We start from the raw sequence: 19,302 nt of genomic DNA, 5'->3' as shown, positions 1-19,302 counted from the left end.
ATCCGTGCCATTTTCAGCTAATACACACAATGAAGGCTTTTAAAAAAAAACCTAAAAATGTCCTCTTTTTATTATATATGAAAAAATTATTTTGTTCATATGTAAGGCATTATAATATATGAAAATTTTAATTGTGCAGTTTACTGTTTTGTGGTTTTTTTTTTTTTTTTTGCTTTTTGGGTCACACCTGGCGATGCACAGGGGTTACTCCTGGCTCTGCACTCAGGAGTTACTCCTGGCGGTGCTCAGGGGACCATATGGGATGCTAGGAATCGAACCCGGGTCGGCCGCCCTACCCGCTGTGCTATCTCTCCAGTCCCTACTGTTTTATTTTTAATTGGTTTGGGGGCCACACCTGGCAGTGCTCAGGAGTCAGGCCATGCTGGGGATCAAACCCATGGCTCCACAGGGAAAGCATATATCTCAGCCCTATGAGTATCTCTCCAGTCCCAGAGCTTTTCTTCATCAGTAACAGCTCTCCAAGTGTCAAAGGTATTAGTCTTTTTTTTGTGCCACGCCCAGTGGTAATCAGGGCTTATCCTGGCTCTGCACCCAGGCATCACAACTGTCAGGGGACCACATAAGGTGTCAGGGATAGAACCCCAGTGGGCTGCGTGCAAGACAAGTGCACTACCTGCCATACTAAGGAACCAGTCCCAGTTTATTAAAATCCTGCACGAGAGGACTTTACTGAATAAAAGCAGAGTGCACAAAAGGTTCCACTCTATAGCTAAAGAAAAAGAATGCCAGGCAGAAGATGTGTTAAAAAATCAGAAAGAGGCGCTAGAGAGGTAGGGCAGCGGGCAGGGTACATGCCTTGCACACGGCCAACCCAGGTTTGATCCCTGGCATCCCATATGGTTACCCGAGCAAAGCCAGGAGGAGCAAGTCTTGAGTGCAGAGCCAGGAGTAAGCCCAGGTGTGACTAATCAGCAGAGAAACAAAGTGGAAGGCAGCATCTCCCTTAAAATACACAGAAGGGAGAAGGAGCATGTTTCTTTTAACTAAGAGTCGACAACTTTATTTCCATGTTTCACAATACAAATGAAAATTGTTTTTTTGTTCCATTTACTACCCCCTCCAAAACTATCCTCTCTCTGATGGGAAGCGGGGGCAAGTCTCCCTCTAATGCCGCTGGAGAATACCCAGAGTCACAGCACCACGATCTCCTGGTGAAGAAGAACAAGTGACAGGAAGTGGAGAGAGAGAAAAAGAGAGAGAGAGAGATCGGCTCCCACTCTCCTTATCTGTCTGGTCGAGTCATTCCAGGCCGGGTGGGCACCATCATGGGACGGGCAGGGGGTCTCATCATTGGAGGCCCAGGCATCATGGGCATATGGCCTCCCATTGGCGGCCTCATTCCAGGAGCTGCAGGGGGGGGGGAAAAATCAGAATTTTTTTGTACAAGGTCCTTAATTATAAAAGATCAAAGAGCCCCACCCTGCAAAATGCAAGAAGAAGGCACTTGACAGAGCAAAGGCAAATCATCCATGTTTGTGAACTACTTAAGACACTGTCTCACACAAAGGCACACCTGCAGCCTCAGGACTGAGTGACAGGAAAGAGAAAGTCACCACTAGATGGTTCTGCAGAAATTCCAGAGATGCTGGTTCACTACAATGACCTTCTCACTCACGCAAAGTCACAACGAAGCCTGATGTTCTCCAGTCAGCTCTCCTCAGTTCTGTCTACAACCTAACAGGAAGCTGCCTCCTAGACGCTCACAAGCACCAAAAGCCATCTGGCATGGGGCATATGCTCAGACTTGCAGGAAAGGTGAGGAGCAGGAGGCCAAGCTGAACACTGAGTAAGTAATAGTACTGTGTCCGATTCAAAAACAGTAACAGGCAACACTAACCATTAGTACTCAAACCAACCCGCTATCTCAATGCACTTTAGGATCAAGAAATGACGTCTCTAAAGAGTCTCTTCAATACACCAGCCAAGGGGCCGGAGCAATAGCACAGCGGGTAGGGCGTTTGCCTTGCACGCGGCTGACCTGGGTTCAATCCCCTGGCATCCCATATGGTTCCCCAAGCACCGCCAGGAGCAATTCCTGAGTGCAGAGCCAGGAATAACCCCTGAGCATCGCTGGGTGTGAACCAAAAACGGAAAAAAAAAAAAAAAAAAAACAGCCAAATCGAGGGACCAGAGAAAGGCGGGCAAGCAGAGGTGGGGCCGGGTCACAGGCAGCCTCATGAACAGGCAAAGCCTCATGCCCTCAGCATCCTCAACTGCGTGCTGGGCTCATGGATGCGCATTTTATTGTCAGGCCTGATTTCTCATGCTACAGATCTTCTTATAAAGGGTCAGGAAGATAGCCCAAAGGCTAGAGAGACCATGCTTTGTGTGCAAGAGCCCTAGGTTCAAACCCTGTCACCACATGGTACCCCCAAGCACCACCTGGAGTGTCTGAGCACTGCACTAGGAGCAGGCCCCTTCTTTCCCCAGCACCTGGGGGGATGGCCTAAAAACTGATCAAAAATACACAAAAGTCGTATTTTTCGTTAAAATTATTATAGGCCAAAGAGACAGTGCAGCGGTAAAGAAGGACCTTGCCTCCCATACAGCCAACAGCCAATGCGGCCAAATCCAGGTTTTCAGGTTTGCTTTACGGGACCCCAGATGATCCCAAGAGCCCCACCAAGAGTGATCCCTGACTGAGTCAGGAGTAAGCCCTGAGTACAATCAGGTGTGCCCTGTACCACATTTTTTTCTTTTTAATATATCTAGTTAAAATGAAAGATTCAGGGGGGCTGGAGCGATAGCACAGTGGGTAGGGCATTTGCCTTGCACACAGCCGACTCTGGTTCGATTCCCAGCATCCCATATGGTCCCCCGAGCACTGCCAGGAGTAATTCCTGAGTGCATGAGCCAGGATTAACCCCTGTGCACTGCTGGGTGTGACCCAAAAAGCAAAAAAAAAAAAAAAAAAAAAAAAAAAAAAGATGAAAGATTTAGGACTGGAAAATAGTATGCCACCCACCCCACCTGAGTTTGCACCACATGGTCCCCTATGTACCAACAGGCACAGCCCTGGAGATACCTGGATGCTGCTGGGGTGGCCGGGTAACCCCCAGCTCCTGGGCTCTGAGCTCAGCACATTCGCAGACCCCCACATTAAAACCCTGGGTGTTTGGCTGAGAACCACCACAAGGTACTCGCGGGCTCTCTGAGCACCGCATGGAAACCCCATTCCTTCCCTCTAAATAATACAACAGGTATGAAATTTTAAGATATATTTCAACAGGAACAGAGATGATCTCATTTTATTTATTTTCTGCTTTTCTGGTCTTTGGGCCACAGTTGGTGATGCTCAGGAATCACCAGGCAATGTTCGGGGACCATACTGAAAGCTGGGGATTGAACCTGGGTCAGCCACATGAAAGCAAGTGCTTTACCCGCTATACTATCTCCCCAGCCCCAAGCTTATTTTATTTTTAAAATATGCCATGATGGGGCAAGAGAGAGAGTACAGAAGGTAGGGAGCTTGCCTTGCACACAACTGACCCAGGTTTGTGGATACTCCGGCATCCCACATGGTGCCCTAAGCACTAACAGGAATGATCTCAGCGTAGAGCCAGGAGTAAGCTATAAGCATTGCTGGGTGTGGGCCCCAAACAAAAACAAAACAAAACAAAGAAAGTGAGTGAGGCTGGAGTGATAGTACAGTGGTAGGGCGGTTGCCTTGCACAAAACTGACCAGATTCGATCCCCAGCATCTCAGGAGTAATTCCTGAGTGCAGAGCCAGGAAGAGCCCCTGAGCATTGTCAGGTGTAGCCTAAAAAACCAAAACCAAAAACAAAAAAGACAGAGCGCAAGACAGAGGGCATGCTCTGCACACAGGGGCACGGGTTCAACTCCCAGCATCATATGCCCCCCCCAAAGTACCACAGGAAGTGACCCCAAGCACCACTGGGTGTGGCCCCAAACAAAAATAAATATAAACAATCAGAATAAAGGAGTAGAATGAACATCCATCTACCCATCATCAACCATTAAGCACTGGGATCTATAAAAACAGAAAGATACCCGGAATCGGGAGCACCAAGCCTGCACCATTAAACTCAACCACGGGCTAAAGCTGAGTCCTGAAAGGCTTAACTGGATAGGATGCACTCTCCCGTGTCCCACACCCCTAAGCCCTTTGTGAATTTAAATTGTGACCTCGAATTAAGAATGCCAAAGAATAGTGGAGGGAAGCAGACATGGGGGAAGGGGCAGGTGGAGGAATATTATAAGAATGAAACCCTATCAGTAACAGCATGGTCAATCATGGTGCCACAAATGAATTTTTTAAAAATATATTATGCTGAAAAAAAAGGAGAGACAGCCTAAAAGGGGCATGGGAATGCGGCACAATACTAGAGCAGCTGCCTTGTGTGTAAAGCCACGAGGTCAGTTCCTGAGTGTGATCCTGATGGCAGAACAGGATTCCCTGGTACAATAAGCAAAAATCATAACCTCTGGAATCCCACAATAAACTTTGCAACAACCAAGGGAGAAAGGAAAGAGGAAAAAATGTAGAGTCCAGAGAGAGACACAGACAGTACAGAGAAATAGTAAGGTGTTTGCCTTGCATGTGGCAGACCCAGGTTCAATCCACTGGCACCTGAGATGGTTTCCCCAAGTCCTACCAGGAGCAATTTCTGAGTGCAGAGCCAAGAGCAAGCCCTGAGCACTGCTGGTAGTGCGCACCCCCCCCCCCCCAAAGGCCAAAAGGAGCCACCTTAAGTTACTTGTGCTTTGAACTCACAAACCAGTAAGCCATAATTTTGAATCTAGACCCTCGTGTGCCTAAATGATCACACACAGCAAGCACAAGAACGCTTCTGGCTAGGAAGCTCCTCAACACCTTCGCAGCCTGGCCTTCTGGGCGGATCGAAATCTTCCGATGTCAGCTGCATTTGCTCATTTACCTAATTTGACTAATAAATCTACAAGCCAATAAAAGGAGTGTTTAAAACACAGTCACTGGGCTGGACAATCCAATGGGTTGAGCTCATGCTTCATGTGTGGGAGGCCCAGGTTTGGTACCAGAGAGTGACCAGAGCACAGAGCCCAGAGTCATCCCTGAGCAAAATTATAAGTATGAAAACTATGTTGATACTTAGTTTCCACCCATCACCCTTGAAACAGTGTTCATAAATTTAGAAGGCAACCCTGTGAGAGCAGGGTTACAACTAAACAGCCTCATTCTCTAATGACTTGAGAGAAAATGAAACTAAAGCGGGTGAAGGATGTGTAGTTCTGGGCATGCTTTACACAAGTACACAGGATACTAAAAAAAAACAAAAATCAGCAGAACCAATCTCAAAATAAATCCACAACCAGGTGGCAGAAAATATATACTGGTGGAAGGATGGGTGCTTGATCAATGTATAACTGAAACTCAATCATGAAAGCTCTGGAACTCTCTCACGGTGATTCATTAAAAAAAAAAATAATAAAAAACAAAAAAACCCCACAACCGTGGATTAGAAAAACTGGCAAATTATTTTACATGAAATGCTTGAATGCTTGGGACCAAGACTGTATTCACTGGGGGAGCACTTTCCTTTCACAGAGCAATCACCGAGCACTAGGCCAGGAGTAGCCCCACCTTAGGCCAAAAACCAAAAGGAAATCGAAATCAAATGCTGGTGGTATAAGGTTTTTTCACCTTCCGGAAGGTTCGGTAAGAGTCACACACTAGGGGCTGAAGCAACAGCACAGCAGGTAGGGTGTTTGCCTTGCACGCGGCCGACCCAGGTTCGATTCCCAGGATCCCATATGGTCCCCTGAGCACCACCAGGAGTGATTCCTGAGTGCAGAGCCAGGAGTAACCCCTGTGCATCGCTGGGTGTGACCCAAAAAGAAAAAAAAATGTCACACTCTAGCTGCAGAATGGGCATCCTGGTGGGAGCACTGGCCGCAGTTGCTGTAGCTGGCCACAGTGCTCAGGCATCTGAGTGCTGGTGCTCGCTTTTCAGTTACTTGTGGCTGCACCCCTGCCCTGGGCAAAGCTGGAAATCACCTGCAGCGCTGAGGACCAGAGACACAGAGCTCCAGGGTGAGCTGAGACACCTGGGCACATGGTTGTATTGACCCGTGACCACAAGCTGGAGGCCCGTGTTCTAAGACACTGAGGATTCTCCATTTGACGCCATTTGTTTGGGGGCCACAGACGGCAGGGTTCAGGGCTTACTCTTGGCTCTACTCAGAAATCACTCCTGGAGGTGTTCAGGAACCATATGGGATGCTGGGGATCAATCCCTAGTCAGTAGCAAGTAAGGCAAATGCCCTTGCTGCCATACTATTGCTCAGGCCAACCTTTGACACCTCTTTCATAGGCTGATCTGGCCTCATTAACCATGAGACTAAAGGAGCACTTGGAGGCAGCCACTACTCCAATTCAAAACTGAACAAGTAGCAGGATGACCCTATTATCACCCTTTCCTCCGCTCCACCTGAACAAGCTCACCGACCTTCCTCTTCACTATAAAGGTAAGTCTGGAGGTGGCAGGAAAAAGGGGAGAGAGAAGGGGAAAGAGCGGCCTTCTTCAGCTTTTAGGAGGGCAGGGTCTTTGGATCCATCCTCTCACACAGATAAACCAAATATTTTTCTTTCTCATTAGAGTTCACTAAGTAAAATCACAAACATAAGAATTCCACTTATCGAGGCTGGAGCAATAGCACAACAGGTAGGGCATTTGCCTTGTATGAGGCCGACCCGGGTTCGATTCCCAGCATCCCACATGGTCCCTCAAGCACCGCCAGGAGTAATTCTAAGTGCAGAGCTAGGAATAACCCCTATACATTATCGGGTGTGACCCAAAAAGAAAAAAAAAGAACCCCACTTTTTTGGAGAACAAACACAAAAGAACCCCACTTTTCTGGAGAACTAAAACACAATATAATCTCCTAGAAGCTAACTTACCAGGTCCCACTGGCATCATCCCAGGTGGAGGGGGGCCCATCATTGGCATCATGGGAGGGCCCCCCATATGGGGTGCTGGCATCATCCCAGGGCGAGGAGGACCAGCTGAAACAAAGAATGAGACCCAAGGTTAAAATATGCCAGAGTGACAGTACAGTAGACAGGGTGCTTGCCTTACAAGCAGCCAACCCAAGTTCTATCCCACGCACCCCGTATGATCCCCTGAGCAGAGAGCCAGAGTAAACCCCAAGCAATCCCAGGTGTGGCCAAAAAGCAACCAAACAAAAAATGCATACACGGGGCCAGAGACCGTAACACAAGGTAAGGCACTTGCCTTGCACATGGCCAACCAGGCTTCAATCCCCAGACTCCCCTGCTGTCCCCAAAACCCTAACAGAAACGATCCCTGAGCACAGAGCCAGGAGTAAACCCTGAGCACCATGAGCTGTGGCCAAAAGAGAAACTTATACATAGGCTGTTTTCTTTTCTTCTTCCCACCCTCTCTCTCCCTCGTCTCCCTGCCCTCCTCTGTTCCCTCTTTCTGTGACACACCTGAGAAGCTCAGGGATCACTCCTACTGGTACTCAGGAGGCTCTGGTGTACAGGGATGGAACTTGGGCGCCCTCTACATGCAAAACACTCTCTCTTCTGAATGAAACCAATCAGAATCTGATGCCAATTCTTGAATACTGGTATTTTTTTGTGCTTGTGTGCCACGCGATAAACCCAGGCCTCATGCATGCAAAGCTCTGTGTTCTACAACAGACAATTTTTGTGATAATAGATCAAGAAAAATCAGCATGCCACAAAACTTAATTATTTTGAAGCACAAACAAACCTGTCTAGACAAAAGTGAAAATGAAATCAGGCTCCATCGGTTACAGAATTCCAGAGCCAGGGCCAGAGATAGTACGCAGGTAAGGTATTGCTTCGTGGCCAACATGGATTTGGGCCCCAGAATCTCAGAAGTGATTCCTGGGTGTAGCTAGGAGCAATCCCTGAGTAATGAAGGGTATGGCTCCAAAAACAAAACGAAAATCCCCAGGGCCAGAGCCAGAGAGACAGCACAGCACATGAAGTGCTTGCCTTGCAGGCGGCTGACCCCTGGCACTGCCTTGCACATGGCACCCCAAGCACCGCCTCAATTAGGCCCTGAAGACTGCCAAGTGTGGCCCAAAGGCCCAAGACCAGAGAGGTAGTATAGGGGTCATGAAACAAGCCAGCATTACATTCTATGGACCCTAGTTTAAGTCCCTGGTACCATGGGGCATCAATCCTGAGCATCACTGTGTGAGGCCCAAAGCACCACCCCTGTGCTCTGCCGCCACCCCCAAAGAAAACAAATATTTTACATTTCTAAAGATTTTATTTTGGGGACTCATCTGGCAATGCATAAGGCAATGCTCAATACTCCTGGCCCTACATTCAAAGTTCATTCCTTGCAGTACCTGGGGGACCATGAAGGGCACAGGGTCAAATCCAGGTTGTTACAGGAAAGGCAAACACCTTACCTCTTCTCTATACTATTTCTCCAGCCCCCAAGATTTTAAATTTTATAGAGGGTGCATGATACCTTTTGCAGAGTGCCTGACAAAAAGCGGATGAACTTCCCAAGTACGTAATTTCAGAAATATACTTTTAAATAAAGTACACAGATATGTCATGCAGATACATTCCTGACTATAATAACATTCGCAAGACCAACAACATGGAACAGCTTAAGTGCCTACGAGGAAATAACCAGCAAGGTTAAAAATACGTCACAGGGGCTGGAGGAGATAGTACAGCAGTACTTGCCTTGCGTGTGGGTCAGTCTCAGTACCACATGTGGTCCCAGGAATAATCCCTGAGCACTGGCCAGCCAGGTGTGGCCAAAATCAAACAACCCCAAACCCCACCCCACATTATAATCACGCCACACCGTTTCACCATTTTTTATTATTAAAAATAATGGAAGCACATTCTCTGCTGCGGCCTTACAAGCTGCAAATATGCATCTTCCCTACTCACATCTCTCTAAAACTATTTACTTCACTAAAGTCTTAAAATGAGCAACTGCATAGCAGCATTCCATGTGGCTAACCTAGGCTCGATTCTGAGCAACCCACATGGTCCCCCAAGTACCACCAGGAGTGAACCCTGAGTGCAAAACCAGAAGTATCAGAGAAGTGTGACCTCCCCAAAAAATTTTTGTAAAGTCTGGCAACAGATGAATCCTTTTAAAAAAATTACAAAAAACCTCTTGGGGGGGAGTGGGGAGGTGGGGGCTTTGCTAAGTCATACCTGGCAATGTTCAGGGGTTACTCCTGACTCTGCATTCAGAAATTAACTCTTGGCAGTGCTCGGAAGATCATATGGGATGCCAGGGATCACACCTGGGTTGGCCATGTGCAAGGGAAACACCCACCCCACTAAAACTATCTCTCGAGCCCAGACTTGCCATTCTCTCTTCAGCCCACCATGCCGAAAACATAAACCTCCTAGTGAGTGGAGGCGTCTACTCTACACTAATTCCAACTATCCAATTTTGGAAGCTGTTTTTTTTGTTTTTGGGCTACACCCAGCAGTGCATAGTGGCTCTGACCTCAGAGATAACTCTTGGTGGGATTCAGGATATCATATGGAAGGAATGCTGGGGATCAAACCCGGTTGCTACAGTTAAGGCAAACGCTACCCTGGCCACCCTACCTGCTGTACTATCTCGCTAGCCCATCCAATTTTTTTTTTCTTTTTGGGTCACACCTGGCAATGCACAGGGGTTACTCCTGGCTCTATACTCAGGAATTACTTCTCGGGGGACCATATGGGATGCTGGGAATCGAACCCGGGTCAGCTACATACAAGGCAAACGCCCTACCTGCTGTGCTATTGCTCCAGCCCCAATTTTTGTTTTTTAACAAAGCTTTTTATCAATTTTAATCCTCCAGTAAAGTGTTTACAGTACTATATAGCTTAATGGACCGTAGTATCTTTCATTTATCAGTTCATCTCATCATAGCTATTTCAGAATTCCAGTGAATTTATCTTGGAGCCACACTTAGAAAGCCACAAACACAATATCCTATTAACAATTAAATAAAAAGATAATTCTAAGACATTTAAAACATATACCATTGAATTTACTCTCTATATTTATTCAACGAACATTTGAAAATCAACTGTGAGATCAGTTAGCAAAATTAACGAGAATCTGTCCAATTACCCCCCTAAAATACTTTCTCAACTTACAGCGATAGCACAGAGGTAGGGCGTTTGCCTTGCACGCAGCCAACGTGGCCGACTCGAGTTCAATTCCTCCGCCCCTCTCGGAGCGGAGAGTATCTTGCCTGCACGACAGAGCCTGGCAAGCTCCCCGTGACGTATTCAATATGCCAAACACAGTAACAACAAAGTCTCCAATGGAGATGTTACTGGGCCCACTCGAGCAAATCGATGAACAACGGGAGGACCGTGACCGTGACTCCGTGACTTATTCAACAAACATTTGAAAATCAACTGTGAGATTAGTTATCAAAATTAACGAGAATCTGTCCAATTACCCCCCTAAAATACTTTCTCAACTTACGGAGACTGGGCGGAGGTGGGATCATTGCCCCTGCCGGAGGAGGAGCAGAAAATGGAGTCGGAGGAATCTTGCCTTGTTGAAATGCAGCAGCTTTGGAGAGAGCAAGGGGGAAAACACAGTAAGAATTCAACAACCGGGGAGCCAGGAGGGATTCTGGGAACAGTGGTGGTGGAGAAAGTGCACTGGTGGAGGGATGGATGTTCGATCATTTTATGAATGAAACTCAATCATGAAAGCTTTGTAACTGCATCTTACAGTGATTATATTTTTAAAAAAGTACAACAACCATCTATGAGTTGCAAACTGGCTTCAGAGTCTTTTTTTAAAAAAAAACTATTTTGCATTTCTAAGACTGAATTAATTATGAGAGATTGAAGTAAACTTCTGATTATCTTAGCAAAGATGTCATTTTATTTATCTGCAGGTTGGGGGGAGGGTTCCCAAGCAGAACCCCTCCTAAAGGTTCTCACCCAGGGGCTTGAGTACAGCAGGCAGGGTGCTGCCTTGCATGCAGCTGATCTGGGTTCTGTCTCCAGCAGCTCATAAGGTCCCCTGAGCACTGCCAGGAGCAATCCCTGAGCAACACAGGGTGAAGCCCAAACCCACCAAAAGAGAGAGAGAGAGAGAGAGAGAGAGAGAGAGAGAGATTGAGATTCTGGCCCAACTGGGCTGGTTCTACACCAGGGTCTGAGGATACCTTCTCCTGCTCCAGTTAGAAGTGCCAGGGGTCCTACTGGGCAATGCCGGGGGGCTCCAGAGCTGCACTTAGAGGGCCAAGGATGGAACCTGCCAGCCACATGCAAGGTATACCTGAACTTCTGTATTGTATGGCCCAAGAAATGAGTCATTCTAAATCAAGAGATTTCACTGTTAAACAATGTAAGTTGTTGGGAGGCAGGAGGAAAAGCTTGGAGGGCTGGAACCTGTGTGCTGTGAGGCACCCTTATATGCAGTCTTTCAGGAAAGCGTGCTCTCTCTTGGAGCTCACACATGGATTATCTAGAGGAAGGTGATACTGGAGACATCTATGAAACAGTCTTTATTCAAAAGGAACGTCCCACAATGTACTGGTGAAACTGGAAAGGCGCAGTGTACCCGGCATTGTTACAGAGCAGAGAGACACATGTTCTTGCCACGAGAATTAAGGACCATATTAATGAGCATATTAAGTATTCCACAACCAGTCACACACACTTGATGAAAAAATAAAAGAATACTGGATTAAAATACAAGGAAGCAAACAAAAGCAGAATGGAGAAAGGGATGTAGACAAAGAATTTTGAGCAGGGAGAAGAGCATCATTTAACCTATCAACTTTATGATTTTCCATAATAGTTTGTTTTCCAAAAACAGTCACAGGCCAGAACAGTAGTACAGTGGGTAAAGTGCTTGCCTTGTACACAGCTAACCCAGGTTCAATCCCTAGCACTACACATGGTTCGCCAGCCCTGCCGGGGTGATCCTGAAGCTGGGTCACCACCTGAAGCAACGCCCACCAGCCAAAATAAACCATTCACATTGAAAGAGGAAGTCTATTTCCCCTTGCCAGTGACAAAGCCACAGTTTCATCTCTCTCCTGTCAACCGGACACACACTGCACCCACAAAGTTCTGTCTAAGCATTCCTGGGGCTTCCCAGGAACACAAAATTCTGCCCTGGAGTCGAGGCTAACAGGGAAACTAAGACAATGGGCAATTAGGCCCAGAAGATTTGCTTCCCCTTGCCAGTGAAGAAGGAAGCCACAGTTTCCCCTTGCCACCTTTCCCCATCGTCCTGACACATTTCATTCCCAAAGTCCTGGCCCAGGCGTCATCGAGATTTCCAGGACCATAAAAATCTGTCCTGGAGCCTAGGCCAACAGGGAGACTACAAGGCCCAGAATGATTTAGACCAGCAAGTTATTACTGTAATTTTCTGGCATCTTTTGTAAAGACTTGCCAACCCATAAGGGATGCCAGGTGCCCTTAAAAAGGCCTCCACAAAACTCCCTTACCTTAACTTAGTCCTATTCTAAGTTCCTCCCCATTTCAAGAGTTCCTTTTCTTTTCTCTTCTACTTTCCAACTGAGTCTGAGCATTTTTATTATTCACTATTTTCATTCTGGAAAATACTAAAGAACCTGGGAATCAAGAAGGAACAGAGACTAGCTAGTGTCATCTGCATCAACATCACAATCAAGTTTCCGTTTGCCTGCCAGCTGGGAGTACAATGCAAGATTAAGAAAGGCCTCATTTAGAAAACACCATGATGATCTAATACAGAAGCCAAGTTCCTGTGTCAGTGCCCGGGAGCCAAGCCATGAACAGCATCGGACAACCCTAATTAAAGAGAGTCCGGGGACATACCCAGGCTGCAGACTAAGCTGTCACCTCAGTAACTTCCCCACCCATGATTTTTGTCAGGACAGCAAAGAAAAAGTAACTCAAACCTCTCTTAATTCTTTTAAAAGAACTACGAACCCACCCCTTCCCACTTTTACTACAACAGGAAGAAGTTCGAGAAACTAGAAGGGCCAGAGGAGGGTTTATCTAAATTGGCTACAAATCTAGTCCACATCAGTCAAGAAGTCTTAGGCAACTAAGATTGTTCTCTGCCCCACTTCCCAGTCTGACCAAATACCTGGTGGGTCTAACCTCAGTAATTAATATTAATGTGTTCCTATACCCCTGGGAAACCAATGACCTTCCACTCCTTCATCAGCATATCACAATGCCCCTATTTATCATCAGAATGAACTGGTCCTGTGAAAAACAACAGAGACAGGAGGGGGAAGAAAGGGCCATTCTCCACATCCCAACAAGAGACTGAACCGTACTTGTCTTGTCGATCAGGCTCTGGGCCTGCTCCTCCATCCATTTTTGATAGTAGTCCTTCACATTCTCTTTGTGTTTCCTGCCACTGCAGTGAGTCTTTCTCACAGATGGCTGGAAAACAAAACAGTCATGGCACTCAGAGGAAGAGATACTCAAAATCAGAAATTCTTCTAAAGCCTTACATTCACACAGGTAGTCTGGCTACCTTTAGCAGCTTTCATTGGGCACTAAAGCAGCATACGTAAACTGTATTCAACAAGACATTGCGAAAACTTACTGAGCCTCTTACCTAAAACCAGGCATCAGCAAACTATGGCCCATAAGCCAACAACTTGATTTTTAAAATAAGAAATGTCAAAGCGATCATACAGCAGGTAGGGTGCTTGCCTTGCATGAGGCCAACCCAGGTTTGACCCCAGCACCCCACATGGTTCCCCAAGCACCACCAGGAGTAATTCTTGACTGCAGAGCCAGAAGTCCTGGAGCATCACTGGATGTGGCCCAAAACCCGCAAAAGAAAAAAAAAACAGGCAAAGAGTTATACTCATTTATGCACTGTCTGTCGTCCCTCTACAATGCAATGGCAGAATTGTGTGAAGTCCAAAGTTCAATAATTCCGGGACTCTAAGAAACTTTCTAACATAGCAATTTCAAAACTTATGTGAGGACGCAGTAAGCGTGGGTGCAATCGAGGGCTATCTGTTCCCTCAAGGCAGTTTTGCAAGGTGTGCTGAGTAAATTCTTTTTTTAAGAGGGAGTACAGGCCAAAAAAATGGAAACCTTGGGGGCTGGAGTGATAACACAGCGGGCAGGGTGTTTGCCTTGCACACAGGCGACCCGGGTTCGATTCCCAGTATCCCATATGGTCCCCCGAGCACCGCCAGGAGTAATTCCTGAGTGCATGAGCCAAGAATAACCCCTGTGTATCGCCGGTGTGATTCAAAAAGCAAAAAAAAAAAAAAAAAAAAAAAAAGGAAACCTCTGCTCTTTATTCATCGAGTAAAAATTCTATATAAATCACCTAAAGATCCTCATCTCTGGCCCACTAGGCTTTTTAGTTGTTTCTTTCACAGCCTTACTGATCTTTTGTTTTTGTTTAGTTTTTATAGTACCAGAGATTGAACCAGGGCCTCATATATCTCCTGCCCCTACCCCAACCTTTTTTTAATTAAAGTTACATTAAAAATAATTTTTGGGTTGGAGCGATAGCACAGGGGGTAGGGCATTTGCCTTGCACACGGCCAACCTGGGTTTGATTCCCAGCACCCCATATGGTCCCCTGAGCATCGCAAGGAGTAATCCCTGTGTGCAGAGCCAGGAGTAACCCCTATACATTGCCGGATGTGACCCAAAAAGAAAAAAAATATTAAATTTAACATTATATACCGGAGAGTACTGTCTATCTCCCCGAAAAGTTATGGCCCAGTCTTTATAAAAAATCATGAGTGGAGAGGCTGGAGCAATAGCACAACGGATAGGGCATTTGCCTTGCACGCTGCCAACCCAGGTTCGATTCTCAGCATCCCATATGGTCCCCTGAGCACCGCCAGAACTAACTCCTGAGTGCAGGAGTAACCCCTGTACATTGCCGGGTATGACCCCACCCCCCGCAAAAAAAAAAATCATGAGTGGGCCGGAGAGGCAGTCTGGGAGTTAAGATGCATGGTTTACATGCAGCTCACCCTTGTGCTGGCCAACTCTAGTTCAATCCCCAGGAAGGTAGATTGGTCAAAAACAGGTAAGACTCCCATGAGCACTGCTTGAGAGTTCCCTCCCAACTACAGGGGGAGGTGTGTGTGTGTGTGTGTGTGTGTGTGTGTGTGTGTGTGTTACAATGGAATTCTCATCAGGAAAAAAAATCTCTAATATACAAAAAATGGATGAATCTCCACAACATGCTGGGGTCAAGAATTCAGACAAATACACCAAGCCTAATAACAAAAGATTCCACTCAGAAGAAGGAAAGCTAGAACAGGAGCTCGGCACATGCCTTGCATACAGACGAGCCCAGTTAGCCCCCTCTCGTGGGGTCCCTTGAGCACTGGGCAATGAGGAGTACCCCTGAGCATCGTCATATGTGGTAGTTAAATCCCCCGGATTCCATTCATATCAAGTTGGGCTTTTTTAGTTTGTTTTGGGGCCATACACAGTGGTTACTCCTGGCTTTTTCCTAGTTCAGGGGACATATGACGGGGCTCGATCCTGGGTTGGCCTTGTACCACAACTCTGGCCCTCATAAGAAGTTTTAAACACGCAATACTGATCCTCAATAATAAAAAGCAGATCAGTTGAGCCAGGGCTGAAAGGGACTGACTGCAAAGAAATACAAGGGAATTTTCAGAGCTAGAAAAATAATTCACTTGATGTATGCTAAATGTTACAGCTATATGTTAATCTATAAGTTATGTGAAGTCTATAAGTTACAGATGACACATAAGCTATATGTCAACTGTATGCTTTATAACTGTGTGCATTTAAGTTGACATGTTATAATTCAATAAAACTGGTGGGAAAAAAATCATAAGGTTATCATCTATTTATATTAAGGATCTGCCTCAGAGCTGGCCAGATAGCTCAAAGGGCTGGAGTACATTTTGTATGCAAGAACCCCAGGTTCAATCCCTAACACTGAGTTATGTGCATATCCCTATGCACAGTATAAGTATGATCCTGAGAATCCCCGGGTGCAGACCACAACCAAAACCAGTTGTCTCCAAACACATAGCTGGCTAAGCAGCAAACCACGGCCTAGATGCCAAATCTTGTTCAGATGCTCCCTATCAATCTCCTCACTGGCTCCAGCCCTTACCACCGAATGTCTTATACATTTTAAAATTGACCACAAGCAACTGCTTCAACTTACCAGGAAAATTTTCTATTCTCACAGGATTATCATTTTATAAAAATACTATTAACAAGGGTTTCTGACGTATCAACAAGGAAGTAGAAATACTTTTCAATTCTCTTGAATTTTGGTGTTAGCAAGATGAGTGGCTACATAATACAAATACCAAACTGGCATGGAAAAGTACAACCCTATTACAATTTCAGAAATTAGGACTCGGGTTTTGATCTAGAGATGGGGAAGTAAGAAGGAAAAGAACAAAAATAAAGTTTGAGGAGCTGGAGAGATACTACAGTGACAATTACCTTGCATGCAGCTGACACAGATTCAACTGCAGCCATCCCAAATGCTTCCCCTAAGCCCCACTAGGAGTGATCCCTGAACACAGAGCCAGCAATAAGCCCTGAGAACCTCCAAGTGTGGCCCAGAAAACAAAAACAAAAGCAAAAACAAAAAAAGAAAAAAAAATCAAGACTTGGGGCCATAAGCAAGCTAATACCAGCCCAAATTATTGGGAATAAACTCCTCCAGGACAATCTCCACTGATTTATTTTTAGGTTTTTGGGTCATACCCAGAGATGCTCAGAAATCACTCCTGTTAAGCTCAAGGACCATACAGGATAACAGGAATCAAATCCGGGTTGTCAGTGTGCAAGGCAAATGCCTTCCCACTGCACTAACGCTCTGGCCCTACACTAATATTCAGAACCATTATTTCTGTAAAAGCATTCACTCTATATATCCCATGAATTGACCAAAACTGAAATATATCTAGCCACCTGCTAGAATTCCCAATGAAACAATAAAGAACTCACTGGCTTTGTAGATCGCTGTAGCTACTATTCAAGATAGCTGTGATTTAATCATTTTTACATACGCAACAAAGTACAGAGCTGCTGTTCTCAAGGAGTGTTCTCAGGGAACAAAGGATCTCTAAAGTCTTTCTACGGTTATGTGCAAAATCAAAGTAGTTTCAAAACAGTATCAAGACCATCTTTGTGTGCTGTATTAACCTTTACATTGATGTCAAACCTGTGCTATATAAGTTTTTATTTGAGGGCCACACCTGGCAGTGTTCAGGAATCACTCTGGTGGTGCTCAGGCAATCATATGTGGTGCCAGGTTGGTTGCACACAAGGAAAGTGCCTTCCTCGCTCTTCTCTCCTCTCCTCAGCTGCAGCACTTCAGAATAAATCAAGAAAATAATCTATGTGCTCTTTAATACCATGCACCCATGAAAGGGAGAGGAGCCAGTTCTGCTAACACCCATCAAGCAGTACAATTATTATTTGTTGTTGTGGTTTGGGGAGATACCCAGCATTCCTCAGAGCCAACTCCTGGCACTGCACTAAGGGATCACTCCTAGCAGGGGCTTGGGAGACCACCTGGGTTATTGGGGATCAACCCCACATCAGCAGTGTGTAAAGCAAGTTGCCCTACCTGTTGTACTATTGCTCCAGCCCCTTAAATTCCAACTCTTGAAGTTAAGCCTTTTTCAAAGTTCTGGGTGACAAAATAGGAATTATGTACAAGGCACTTCTGAAAAATGTCAAATGGGCTATTTCAAAGTAAAACAGGAGAGGTAACTCTTGAACATGTGAGGTCCACCTGCTACATTTATTTATTTTTGGCTTAGGCTGGCAGTACCCAGAGGCAACTTCTGTGTCTGAGCTGGGAATCACTCCGAGCAGTAGTCAGTGGACATTGTGGTGCTATGGACCAAACTTGGGCTTCTGTCCTGCAAAGCACCTAAGTCACTAAGCCATCCCCCGCCCCACCCAGCCTCCTTGATGAAATTGTCATTTTCTACTTCCAAAAAAAAAAAAAGAATATTAGTCTCCCCCCAAAAATAGAAAAAAAAATAGTGAGTCTGTCACTGGTGCAAAGTAACAAGCAGCACTGAACTGATTGTGGATGACCAATGTCAACTTGCAAGGAAATTAAAAATTTTAGAAAACTCTGAGACTATGAGACAGTCCAATACTTTAAGGTTCATTTCTGATTAGAGCGTAACATTAATGTGAATCTTATTTTTTCAGAGTAATATTTGGCCAGCAAAAATATTTCTGCTAGGGCCAGCGAGCTAGTGTAAGGGATAAGAGCACATCCCTTGAATGGCGTTGCTTGGAATTAGATCCCTGGCACCACAGGCCAAGCCATGGCCCACTGGAGGCTCTCAAGCACCCCCCAAGCACCCCCAGGGTGGCCCTAGTCATCAATTGCACCCCAGCCTCCTGAGAGCCGTAAGTCCTATTGTCAAGAATGAGGATGGGAGCGCCCCCCCTCCCCATGCTCTTAGCATTAACCTACAAAGTACCTGATTCCCATCAAAGTTAAGATGGATGCACAAATTAAATCCTTAGACCAGAACAAAAGCTCAGTCTCACAGAGGGATGTAGCTCAGCAGTCCAACTCCGGTCAAGGAGAAAACTCAAAGGGCTGGAGCCCACCGTTTGCAAGTGGGAGACCCCAGTTCAATCCCGGCGATGCACGGTCCCCGAAGCACTGAGCTGGAGATGGGGGGGGGGGGGGGGGAACCAAAAACAAACCAAAACAAACAAAAAGGACAACACAAACCTACAAGTAGAAAGACCTTAACGACGACCTAGAAGATCTAAAGAAACCAAAAAAGGCGCATCACTTACAGAGTCATGGGTGAGGTACGTGTCGCAGTAGTCACAGTAAAACCTGGGAAGAGGCGGAGAGTGGAGAAAAGATGACAATGGAGTCGAGAGACGGTCGGCCACCCTCCGGAACGGGGTGAGCTGAAACACACTCACTCTCAGAAACCTGTGCAAGGCCTCGAGACGTCCAGAGACACAAGCCAAGGTTGCCTGGTTGGCTGCTCGCGCGGAAGCGACCCCCACATTCGAAAGAGGGGGGGAAGAATCTAGAGCTCTGGGTCTCCCGAGCACCCCGAGCCCCCCTCCTCGGACCCGCGGCTCTCCCTAGGGAAACAATCCTCTCCGCGATCCCCCTCCCGCCCCAAGTCACAACTAGCGACCAACAGCAAACGCCCCGCGATTCAGGACCCGACTCACTTGGGCATGATGCTCTGCAGGCCGTTGAACGCTCGTGCCCCGCTCACCGGAAGTGACGCACCAAGCAAGCGCCAACGTCGCAGGCTAGCGTCATCAACGCGACTAGCAGGAACCCTAC

At 46.3% G+C, this 19,302-nt stretch overlaps 1 protein-coding gene across 1 annotated transcript; it reads right to left on the bottom strand.

Moving 5' to 3' along the window:
* Positions 1-737: 737 nt before the first annotated feature.
* Positions 738-19,241, bottom strand: SNRPC (small nuclear ribonucleoprotein polypeptide C). Its single transcript, XM_056132479.1, has 6 exons — positions 19,185-19,241; positions 18,789-18,831; positions 13,301-13,409; positions 10,486-10,575; positions 6,921-7,025; positions 738-1,368 (listed from the first exon to the last, which is right to left on the bottom strand). The coding sequence occupies exons 1-6, from the start codon at positions 19,190-19,192 to the stop codon at positions 1,244-1,246; spliced, it is 480 nt and encodes a 159-aa protein (XP_055988454.1). The 5' UTR covers positions 19,193-19,241; the 3' UTR covers positions 738-1,243.
* Positions 19,242-19,302: the final 61 nt, after the last annotated feature.

The sequence above is a fragment of the Sorex fumeus genome, unplaced genomic scaffold (genome assembly GCF_029834395.1).
Source record: "Sorex fumeus unplaced genomic scaffold, SorFum_2.1 ptg000094l, whole genome shotgun sequence".
Classification (NCBI taxonomy): domain Eukaryota; kingdom Metazoa; phylum Chordata; class Mammalia; order Eulipotyphla; family Soricidae; genus Sorex; species Sorex fumeus.
This window is presented reverse-complemented; position numbering and strand designations above follow the sequence as displayed.

Coding starts and splice junctions, on each gene's coding strand:
- SNRPC (XM_056132479.1), bottom strand. Junction 7,026..10,485: donor CCCACCTCCGCCCAGTCTCC/GTAAGTTGAGAA, acceptor TCTTTGTTTCAG/CTGGTCCTCCTCGCCCTGGG. Junction 1,369..6,920: donor GATGATGCCAGTGGGACCTG/GTAAGTTAGCTT, acceptor CCCCCCCTGCAG/CTCCTGGAATGAGGCCGCCA.